Source organism: Portunus trituberculatus, chromosome 25, assembly GCF_017591435.1.
Source record: "Portunus trituberculatus isolate SZX2019 chromosome 25, ASM1759143v1, whole genome shotgun sequence".
Classification (NCBI taxonomy): domain Eukaryota; kingdom Metazoa; phylum Arthropoda; class Malacostraca; order Decapoda; family Portunidae; genus Portunus; species Portunus trituberculatus.
The window spans coordinates 14,319,441-14,331,940 of NC_059279.1; the positions used below are offsets into that span (position 1 = coordinate 14,319,441).

The window sequence follows — 12,500 nt, forward strand, 5'->3', positions numbered from 1 at the left end:
GAGAGAGAGAGAGAATTTTATCCGACTTGATCCATTTATTTACTTATTTTCATCTATTTATTTACTTGAGAGAGAGAGAGAGAGAGAGAGAGAGAGAGAGAGAGAGAGAGAGAGAGAGAGAGAGAGAGAGAGAGTATACGTATTTCCTTGTTTCTCTGTTACTGGAATATCATTTTCTTCTCTTGTATATAAATTGTTCTTATGACTCCCTCGTTTGCATTCAGTCACTCTTATTCCTCAAGTGTGCAACAAGTCACCTTCCTCTTGTTCCTCTTTCCTCTTCCTCAGGAAAGTGTGGATGTATTCTTTCCTTTTATTTATTCCCTATTCTTTTAAATTTCTTTAGCATTATTTCTTTCCTTTCCTATCTTTACATTCTCTTCATCTGTTTACTTTCCTCTTTTCTCTTTTCCTCAGTATTATAGTATTTCTTCCTAACTTTTCTTTTTTTTCTGTATTTGTCTCCATTATTTTCTTTTATTTCCATGGTGTTATTTCTTTCCTCTGTGTCTTTTTCTTTCTTCTACTTAATTTCTCTATGATTTCCGACTTTTTCGTGTATAGAGGGGAAAACTGGCTAAGGGCAACAAAAACGATCAAGCTAAACGGCTCACTGACGGAAGGGCCCACTGATTTTTGCTCTCTTTTTCATTCTCTTCATTCGCTTCCTTTTGTCCTTCCTTTCCTGCCATTTTCTCAATCATCTCTCTTTGTGTATGAAAGTGTATGAACCTTTAATGTGTAGAAGCTTGTATAATGAACCCCTTCAATACTGGGACACATTTTTTGCCTCCAGATTTGCTTCAATACTGGGACACATTTTTACCTCGAGATTTGCTTCAATAGTGGGACACATTTTTCCATCGAGATTTGCTTTAATACTGGGACACATTTTTACCTCGAGATTTGTGTACAATTAGGCCATTTTATTGACATTGGGAAGAATCTATGGAGGCCAGAAGATTAATGGCCACAGTCTTCACTATATTATCCCACATACGTACTGGAGCTGTATAAAATCATCAAATAGTAAGCAGATGAACATTGTAACGCGTCATGGTACTCAAGGGGTTAATAGTGTTCAAGACCAAAGAACATCATTTTGATACTTAAAGAACCGAGACCCTGGAAAATAATGATCTACTGAATATGTATTTGTGTTTAATAAAAAAAAAATCTATCCAATCAATCATTCCTGTCTTTTATGTCTTCTCTTTCATCTCCTTTTCTTCCTTTTCATTCACGTTTTACATTTTCAGCGTTATTCCTATTTCTATCTTTCGTTATTTTATCGTTTTCCTTTATTCTGTTCCTTTTTCTTTTTATTCTTTCTCCTTTTACTCACTTCCGTCAACTTTCACTCCATCCATTTCTATCTCAGATTCTCTTCGTCTGTCCCTTTATATCTCTGACACAAGACATCCTTTCAATTCCATCGCCTTACACTCATCAGAATATTCACGAAGACCATTCAAAAACATATCAAACTTCAATTCCTTCAACACGCACGGGAAAAAAGAACAATTCCTGAAAGTACAGAGGCAACAAAAACCAAGAAATTCATCTTTAATCTAATTTCCCAGAATCCCAGACCAGCTGTAAGTCATCTGGGAGAAAATACGTCAAGGTTTTGTGCGGAGTTCGGATACTTAGCGCAAACAAGAAGAGGAAGAGGAGGAGGAGGAGGAAGAGGAGAAGAGGAAGGAAGGGGAAGGAAGAGTTCAGCACCAGGTCTTGCAAACTCTGGGAGGAGGGAGAAACGCGACTCAAATCTCAGGTCTTGAAAAAGCGTTGTGGGCAAACTGAAGCCAATTCCGAACTCTTTGTGACCGTCAGGGTAAAATAGCAGAGAGAGAGAGAGAGAGAGAGAGAGAGAGAGAGAGAGAGAGAGAGAGAGAGAGAGAGAGAGAGAGAGAGAGAGAGAGAGACATGGCGCTGAAGGTTTTAAGAGGATTTCCAAGTATTTCGTCTGCAAACTTCGGCATGAGTTTGTAAGCTTGACTTGAAGAAATGCACGAAAATATACGAAAAGAAAGAAAAGGAAAAAATACAACCAAAATAAAAGTAGGAGATGAAGTAAGTGTCAACGAACTATAAGAAAGAAGGAAGACAAATGGAACGAAGTAAAAGAGTCTCTCTCTCTCTCTCTCTCTCTCTGGGCGAGCTGAGAGGCCTGGCTGCGTCGAAATTCAGGGTATCGATACTTCGACTCCGAAGCGACTGATTCACTTTACTGCTCGTTTATAGGTTCACTGTATCGAATTGTGATCACGTACATGACGAGAGACTCACTCACTCTCTCGCTCTCTCTCTGTGTGTGTGTGTGTGCGAATCGTATTTCCTATATCTTCTCTTTTTTCTTTTCGTTTTCTTAGTCTTCTTTATAAGATACCGTTAATTTTCTTATTATATTTTCTTTATATCCTTCTTGTCTTTTACCAATATATATATATATATATATATATATATATATATATATATATATATATATATATATATATATATATATATATATCTTACCATGTCAGAAAACCCTTGTTTGAATACATTTTTCTATTTTTATGTAGAGATTTAAAATAAAAATTTTGAATTTTTCAGCTGCAAAGGCCACTACTTCATTAAAACTGAGCTGTCCGCTGAAAAAAATTTAAAACAGGTTTTGAACCAAATAAACTCTCTTGTAACATTTATAACATATAGGACTTTTCTTTGCTTATGATAAAATTATAGCGCACGCGCACACACACAATCACAAAACACACACACACACACACACACACACACACAAAAAAAAAAAAAAAAAAAAAAAAAAAACACCCACAAAGAAAAACAATAAAAAGAGGAAAATGTTTAGAGCTGACAAGTAACAATTCACATCCGGGATTTCATTCCATTAATTTCTCTCTCTCTCTCTCTCTCTCTCTCTCTCTCTCTCTGTGTGTGTGTTTAATACTCACATAATGGTTGACCTTGACTTGCATCCCGGCAGCATCCTGATCACTGAGAGACGAGACCAGATCCACTAATTTCTCAGCGTCTCTGTCATACTTCATCTCCTCTCCGTTCTGTCTCCTCCTCCTCCTCCTCCTCCTCCTCGTTGTCTCCTTCCATCAGTGGCATCTTCCTCCGTTTTGGCTGCCTCCTCCTGCCCCATGGTGGAGTCCTCCGTGCCACTGCCGACGCCTGACACGCACAAGAAGGAAAGGTAAGGTTAGTAAGATCGAAGACAAAAATAGTTACAAGTTTGATTGATCTTTAGTGTGACAATATATGAAGGAAAAAGTGAATATATGAATGAAGTTAAATATATAAGTGAATGATAAAAGGAAATATAGAAATAAATATAAGTTAATAAAAAAAGGAATTAATTGAGAGAGAGAGAGAGAGAGAGAGAGAGAGAGAGAGAGAGAGAGAGAGAGAGAGAGAGAGAGAGAGAGAGAGAGAGAGAGAGAGAGAGAGAGAGAGAGAGAGAGAGACGATATAAAGAAATATCACGTAAACATATGAATAAGAAAAACGATATTACCAACACTATCTGTCACATAAAATAAAAAAAAAAGAAGTGAAATGAAAAAAAAATATTGTTCAACTTAAAATTCAACAACACACTGCCCGTTTTCTGTGATGTATGTTATTTATTTCCTTTATAATTAATGAAAGGAAGAAAACAATAAAGGTCGACATAGACTAAGAAAATTATTATAGTTATCCTTAAAATTCACCCCATGTCTCGTTTTCTATAAAGTTGATATTTTCCACTAGTAAAGAAAAAAATAAAATAAACGGAATAAAAAAAAACGTAAATAATAAAATATGCATCGAAATAGGATAAAAAAAAATACAAAAACAAATCAAATCAAGAACGAATATATTTTGCTATAAGGAAAATAAAACACACTACATTTTCTTTATTCCTTTGTTATAAAAACGTTTTCTGTGATGTTTACTTTTCTCCCTTATAACCAATGAAAGCAAGAAAACAACACAGGTCGACACAGACTAAGAAAATTATTATACTTATCCTTAAAATTCATTATGTCTCGTTTTCTGCAAAGTTGCCATTCTTCACTATAAAGAAAAAGGAATAAAAAAAAAAACTGTAAAATGTTCAACGAAACAGGATCAAATCAAATCAAATCAAATAAAAGAATGAATCATTATATTATACTACATGAAAAATTAAACACTACATTTTCTCCCTTTCTTATATAAACACTATATTTAGTTAACATCTGGGTACACTATCTAAATTAATACCTGTGAATAAACATCATTATAGAAGCATGAAAAAAAGGTAGAAAGAAAAATAGTATAGATTCCCATTAAAAATCGAAACATGTTCTCATTTTCTTCACGTTTTCTACAATTTTCTTTCCTATGATTCCCTGTCAGTAATTCAGTAATGGGTAATCTCTCTCTCTCTCTCTCTCTCTCTCTCTCTCTCGGGCACACCAGGTACTGAACAAACTGTATATTGATTAACTGACGAGAAAAAAAAAAAAAAAAAGAGAGAGGCGCCAAATTATTGTTCCCGTCCTCATTATCTCATGTCAGACTTAATCATCCTTGTCTCTTTTCCCTTTCTTCTTATTCATTTTATATTTTTTTTCTTTCCTCTTTCTCTTCCTGATTTTCCTCTTCTCCCTCCTCTTCACTAATCTTTCTTATCTTCTTTTATTCCATCTCATCATCTCTCTCTCTCTCTCTCTCTCTCTCTCTCTCTCTCTCTCTCTCTCTCTCTCTCTAATCCTCGTGTTACTCCTTTCGCTTAATCCTTAATTATCTTTTGCTCACGAAGATTTACAAACAAATCTTCCTTAACTCATAAATCTTGTTTCTTCTTCTTCTTCTCCTCTCATATTCTAGTATCTCTTCCATTTGTTAGTTATCTTTTACATTTATAATTATTTCTTCTTCTTCTTCTTCTTCTTCTTCTTCTTCTTCTCCTCTTCTCCTCTTCCTCCTCCTCCTCCTCCTCCTCCTCCTCCTCCTCCTTCTCCTTTATCGTCTAATTTCTCAACGTTCACTTTATTTTCTCTTTTAAACGTCGCCATTCTTCAACATTATTGCTACATTCCTCCTCCTCCTCCTCCACTAATTCATCTTCTTTATTTCATGTTATTTTCGTGTATTTTCTCTGCTGCTCCTCCTTCTCCTCCCCTTCAGTCTTTTAAATTCTAACATCATCTCTCTTCCTCTTCTCCCTCCCTTTCTTCTCCTCCATTTCATTATCATCTTTATCCACTTTTATGTTTTTGTATTTTCTTTCTTTCTTCCTCCTCTTTCTCTTTCTCCTCCTCCTCCTCCTCCTCCTCCTCTCTTCATCTTATTAGGAATCGTCTTTCTCTTCTTTCTAACTGACTTCCTGTTTTCTGTTTTTCTTTATTCTATGTTTTCTTCTTTTCCCTTTTTCTTTTCTTTTCATCATCACCATCATCACCATCATCATCAACATCAATATTATCATCATTAAAATCATTATGAAAAATTGTTCGCTTCATCATCTGTTTTCGATTTTCTTCTTCTCTCTCTTCTTTACTTTCTTTTCTCTCTTCTGCTTTCATATTAGTTTTCTTAATGTTCTTAGTTCTTCTTCCTTTACTTGCTCCTTCTTCACCTTCTCATTTTCTTTCTCTTACTCCACCTCTTCTTTTTTCTTCTTCTTCTTTTTCTTCTTTTACATTATTTTCTTCTTTTCCTGTTTTTTTTTTTTTCTTCATTTCTTTCTGCTTCTTTCTTTTTTCTTCATTTTTTTCCTCTACTTTTTTTTCTCCTTGTCCTTCTTCTTCTCCTCCCTTTTCTTTTTTTTTTCTTCTTCTTCTTCTTCTTCTTCTTCCTGTTCCTCCTGATGCTCGCGTGATATAAGAACAGAGCAAAGAATAGTACACGTAGTAGTTAAAGGGGATAGTCCAGTGTGTAAAGACAGAATATAGAATAAGGCTATTATGCACATGGGAGGGGTAAGGTGGTGGTGGTGGTGGTGGTGGTGGTCGTAGTAGTAGTAGTAGTAGTAGTAGTAGTAGTAGTAGTAGTAGTAGTAGTATATTATTTAGAAGATGAAGAGAAGGAAAAGAAAAGAGGAGGAGGAGGAGGAGGAGGAGGAGGAGGAGGAGGAGGAGGAGGAGGAGGAGGAGGAGGAGGAGGAGGAGGAGGAAGAAATAAGTCGTAATAATACTGTTGATGATGATGACAATAATAAAAAAAAACTAATAACAACAACTACAATAATAATAATAATAATAATAATAATAATAATAATAATAGTAATAATAATAATAATATGTGAAGACACCAATGAAAATTAATTACGAATACATTTAATGACAGCCTCCAGAAATTTGATTAGAAAGAAGAATAATTTTCCTCCTCCTCCTCCTCCTCCTCCTCCTCCTCCTCCTCCTCCTCCTCCTCCTCCTCCTCCTCCTCCTCCTCCTCCTCCTCCTCCTCCTCCCCCCTCTTTTTACACTTAACATGCCATTAGCCGTGAATGACGTTAATGAAGATAAAATGAGAGAGAGAGAGAGAGAGAGAGAGAGAGAGAGAGAGAGAGAGAGAGAGAGAGAGAGAGAGAGAGAGAGAGAGAGAGAGAGAGAGAGAGAGAGAGAGAGAGAGAGAGAGAGAGAGAGAGAGAGAGAGAGAGAGTTTTGATGAAAAGTAGGATAGAGAAACAAGGAAAAAAAATAAAGAAATGAAAAACGGTAACAGAAAGAGAAAAAAATGGAAAGAAAATATAAATGAAACAAAAGTTAACAGATCTAAGGCCGGAGGGGAAATGGAAAACGAATTCAGACAGACAGACAAACAAACAAACAAACAAACAAACAAACAAACACACACACACACACACACACACACACACACACACACACACACACACACACACACACACACACACACACACACACACTTGCACGCATACATAACACAAGAACGAACCAACACAAACACACACACACACACACACACACACACACACACACACACACACACACACACACACACACACACACACACAGCTGCTACTGGTACTCACAAGCCAATTTTGACCCCATGCCTCGGGTCAGCTCAGGTCAGGCGTGTTGGACGGGAGGGAGTGACCCCATCTTAGGTCACCTGTAGCGGGAGGACAGTATGAGTCACCTGTGAGTCACCTGTGAGTCATACCTCTAAGAACACTCTACACCAGATCACCTGTCACTCTATTTCACACCTCTAAGTCATCCCGTAAGTCTCTAAGTCATTCTGTATGTCATAAATCACTTAGTTATTTACATTTAAGTTTTTCTGTAAGTCATAAGTCACAAGGAATCACCTCTACGTCATTCTGTAAGTCTCTATTAGTAATCCAGTAAGCTATTTCACGAGCCACATAGTAAGTCACTCATGTACCTGTAAACTCTGGAACTCCCTACCTGCTTTTAAATTTCAATATTCCTATGACCTGGATTCATTTAACCCCTTCAGTATCATGACTCGATTTTTATATTCATTCTGCTTACTATTTGGTGATTTTATACAGCTTCAGAAACTCATGTGGGGGATTAAGATAGTGAAGACTGTGGCCATTACTCTTCTCACCTCCATAAACCTTTTCTAATATCAATAAAACGATCTAATCGTACACAAATCTCTAGGTAAAAATGTATCCCAGTATTGAAGGGGTTAAGAGGGAGGTTTCAAGACATTTATCCCATTCTTTTGGTTAACTCAATCAGACCTACTCGGGAACTGGCATCTAAGTTGGTCTATCTGCTTAATCACTTTTATTTTGGTCAGATTTCCTCTCTTACATAAAAAAGTCAAGGTCAATCTATAAGTCACCTTGTATCTAAGTCACTCTGTACACAAGTCACACACTAGTATACTTCATTTTTCTCTACACTAAGACAGTTCCTATCACAAGATTTCCTGTACATTCCCAAAATTAATAGACAGATTGGTAAAAAAAAAAGCCTAGATGGGGTTTAGACAGTAAGATGGTCAGGAGTGATTGGGTTTAGACAGTGAGATAGACAGGAGTGGTGGATGATAGACAGCAAAGTGGACAGAAGTGGTGAGATTTAGACAGTGAGATAGAGAGGAGTGGTGGGTGATAGACAGCAAAGTGGACTGAAGTTGAAGATCTAGACAGTGAAAGGTCGGGTTTACACAATAAGATAGGAACGGTGGGATTTAGATAGTCAGATGGACAGTGGTGGCGTGGGATTTAGACAGTCAGATGGACAGTGATGGCGTGGGATTTAGACAGCCAGATGGACAGTTGTGGCGTGGGATTTAGACAGTCAGATGGACAGTGATGGGGTGGGATTTTGATAGTCAAATATATAGGAGAGGTATGCTTTAGATTGTCAGACGGAAAGGAACACACAAGAACAGTGAGCTTTAGACAGATTGATAGACAGGATTGCTGGAATTTAAACTGTCATATAGTTAAGATAGTTGAGGTTTAGACAGTAAGAAAAACAGGAGTGGAGTGATTTAGAGAGTCAAACAGACAGGAATAATGAGGAGAAACAGGCCTCAGACAGTAAGATAGATAGAAGAGGTGAGGTTTAGACAGTGAAGACATACAGGAACGGTGAGGTTTAGGCCGAGACAGTCAGAGAAACAGGTTGGCTTTACACAGTCATCTGAAACGTGTAGCAGCAGATTACATAGCTTAGGACTTCTGACTATAAATATTTCATCCAGCAAACATCAACCTAAGTCAACAGGAACATTGATTTCTGACGGAAACAAACAAAATTTTCATTGGGTTTCACTGGATTCATTTTCTGTGTCAATAACTGGGAGAAAACGGCGGCGGAGGGGGCAGAAATGGGGAGAGAAGAGGAAGGAAGGGAAGAAAAAGGGAGAAAATGATGGTATGTGACGGATTACTACAAAAAATAATAGTTAAGACTGCTCTCTTATGTTCCACGTCTGTAATACATTAATTACATTAAGATTCAGTCATCCGTAATTGGTTTTCCATTATCAATAACATAAAGATGATTCCGTAGGGAGGAAGGGAAGAGAAATAAAAAGTGTTTGAAAAAAAGACCTATTACTTGAATTAAATTAATTACTGAATTAATTTTCCTAGAAATAAGAAAAATGTGTTGTGGAAAGAGGGAGAAGAGATAAAAAAAAGAAGGGCTCGAAATAAAAATATAAATGAGTTGAATTACATTACATATCATTGAATTAGTTTCCCCTGCAAATAAAAGAAAAAAAATTACTTGTGGAGACGGAGAGGCAAAAAGAGTTTGAAATAGATATATTAGTTAAATGAGATTAGATATTGAATTAGTTTTCCCTATTCCTAAAAGACCGAAGGATGGAGGAGGAAGGAGAGCTGAAAGAAAGTTTGGATAAAGGACTGAGTGGATAACTTAGATTAGATATTATTGAGTTAGTTTTCCTTATTAGTAAAATAAAATAAAATGGCGGTGTGAGGAGGAGGAAACGAGATATAAAAGAGGATTTGATATAAGGATATACTAGTTAAGTTACATAGTATATTGTTGAATGGGCTTTCCTTATTAATAAAAGAGAGGATAATGGTTGTGCGAAGAGGAGGAGGAGGATATATGAAAAAAAAAAATTGAAATAAGAATTGAATAACAAAAGTTTCTACCTCGACGTTAACTAAACTTCAGAGGAAAACACAAATCTTCACTTCATTAATCTCCTCTCAATAAACGGAATAAAAGATAGAAGAAAAAGGGAGAAAAAAATGTCGGGAAAGGTATACTATGAAACACTAAAGTCTCCCCTGTAAATGCTAACCAATTAATAAAATGGATAACATAACATTAGACTTTAAGGGATACACACTTCGACAATAACTGAAAGAAAACGGGATATTAGAGACTAAAGTTACAATACAAACAACAAGCCTGCGATTCTAAGCTCTACGACACGGGACGAGCGAGATGGAAGGGAGAAAGACAAACAGAAATCCAGGTAGCCCATACACCACCACCGTTAGCTGTCTATTTATGGCTTCGTCAACACACTGCAAGCTTTCTAATGGCACTTGGTTCTTCAGTCTCATAAGTCAGTCTTAAGTCACTTCTGGTCAATCTGTAGGTCTCAGAAATGACGTAACGATTTGCAAGTCAATTCTAAATGTTCTCTACTTAAACGATTGTCAGGAAAATTATGTTTTTTTTTTTATTCCTTTCTTTTTTTGCGTTTTGCGTGTAAAGTGTTTGCTTGGGGAGTTCTGCGAGTTACAAGTTCTCTCTCTCTCTCTCTCTCTCTCTCTCTCTCTCTCTCTCTCTCTCTCTCTCTCTCATACACATACATTATGGTTTTTTGAGTTTAATAAATGCTCTCTCTCTCTCTCTCTCTCTCTCTCTCTCTCTCTCTCTCTCAACATCTAAAAGCCAATTTATTGCACCATAAACGAGCCACGGCGGGCATGTCCATTATTATTGTTCAACTGGCAACCCCTCCTCCTCCTCCTCCTCCTCCTCCTACTTCTGCTAACCACTACACTCTCACACTACTGACTAACAAAAAGTTTGGAAAGACTTAAGTAGTGATATAAATCGACGTACGGAACAGAAGGAAGGAGAAGGAGGAGGAGGAGGAGGAGGAGGAGGAGGAGGAGGAGGAGAGACTCAGTTCAATCACTATACGGCATACATATTTCTCTCTCTCTCTCTCTCTCTCTCTCTCTCTCTCTCTCTCTCTCTCTCTCTCTCTTATCTCAACAATATAATGTGACGCTCGTGTTGAAATGCAATCAATTTAGTTCCCTCTCAAAGAAAATGAAAACGAAAACGAAGATGAAAAAAAAAAAAAATGACATGTTTACATAAAGAGAATTAAAATAAATAAATATTCCTCCTTTCGAAATACAAAACCCTGATTAATTTCACGTATATTTTGAAATCTTTACATTTTATTTTGCTTTTCAGTTAGAGTAATGAATGTTGCTGATGAAAAAGGGGTGTATTATTATTTTTTTTTTTCCACGTACGGCACAAGAGCAATGTACTATATACGGCTGCGATTACTAATGACTGTGAGAGTATTACCGATTTCTTTTTTTTGTTTCTTTTATTCTATTCGACTTATCCTGAACGATGCTGACGTGCAAAACTGAAACTGCAGGCTCAAAAACGGTATTATTTTTTTCTTTCTTTCTTTTTCTCTTTATGCGAGTAGCTAGTTTTTGTAATTAGTTTAGAAGTAAGGTTTCTCTCTCTCTCTCTCTCTCTCTCTCTCTCTCTCTCTCTCTCTCTCTCTCGTGTTAATTTACTAAATATTTATCTCTTACTTTTAACTTTGCTTTTTTCTTTCTTGAATTTTCCACGCGCATATTCATTTCCTGTGCGGTCTTAGCTTGACTCTATACATATTTTAGGATTTTTCCTGATGACATAACATAAATCTTGATATGTAATAAAATAATAATAATAAAAAAAAAATAATAATGATAATAATAATAAAGAGTAATAAAAATAACAAAAATAATGATAAAATAATATTAATAATACCAACAATACTGCATTATAGCATCATCAATATTACCACTTGTAAGACAGTCTTTTCTCGTGCTCACCTAGAAGTCTTTTGACACTTATTCCACTATAGGCTTTTAAAAAGTTATCAACCGTAGGAGAAGAAAGTTACTTATAATCTCTCGCTTTTTTCTTTTTTTTTTTTTGTTGGGGTTTACCTGATGCCATAACATAAATTTTAATGATAATAATAATAATAGTAGTAGTAGTAGTAGTAGTAGTAGTAGTAGTAGTAGTAGTAGTAGTAGTAGTAGTAGTAGTAGTAGTAGTAGTAGTAGTAGTAGTAATAATAATAATAATAATAATAATAATAATAATAATAATAATAATAATAATAACAGTGCATTAAAGCATCATTATTATTATTTACAAGACAATCTTTCTTGTACTCATCTTTAAGTTGTTTTCTCACATACATTCTATTACAGCCTCCTTAAAATGATCAAGGGTAGGACAAGAATGTATACTCTTACAATTTCTCGTTTCTTGAATGCCAAATGCTCTGAAGGTTTACAAAACACGACAATAACAATAAAAATAATCACTAGTAGAATCTAACAAAACATATATGACAGAAAAGAGCGTGGGGTGAAAATCTTTTGGACTCTCGTGAATAAAAAATAAAGTAAACAAATGAAAACGTAAATAAAACACTGTAAAGATGACAAAATAAGAGCTTTGACATTTTTTGGACTTCGTGAAAAAAAAAGATAAAAATGAAGTAAAAAATAATTAAATAAATACTCTTGAGTGAGGTTTGTGGCGTCCCTCACAACAAACACCTAGACAGCGTACCAGGGCCAGAAACGAGACACAACTCAACACTCTAATGGAGAAAGATCGTCCAAAGAAGACACCCGGGATTCTTTCTTTTTTTATTTTTATGTCCTTCACAAAATAAAATCAAGGAGTCGAGAAGGCCTAAAGTTTTTCCTCCCTTCAAACACACACACACACACACACACACACACACACACACACACA

General features: G+C 35.9%; 1 protein-coding gene across 1 annotated transcript in view; it reads right to left on the bottom strand.

Annotated features, from left to right (window-relative positions):
- The window catches only part of LOC123508661 (cGMP-dependent 3',5'-cyclic phosphodiesterase-like), a 183,561-nt gene that overhangs the window by 99,361 nt on the left and 71,700 nt on the right, over nt 1–12,500 (bottom strand). Inside the window, 2 exon segments of the mRNA XM_045262506.1 lie at nt 2,958–3,183; nt 7,034–7,113. Coding sequence (XP_045118441.1) covers nt 2,958–3,053 — 96 coding nt within the window. The 5' untranslated portion in view covers nt 3,054–3,183; nt 7,034–7,113.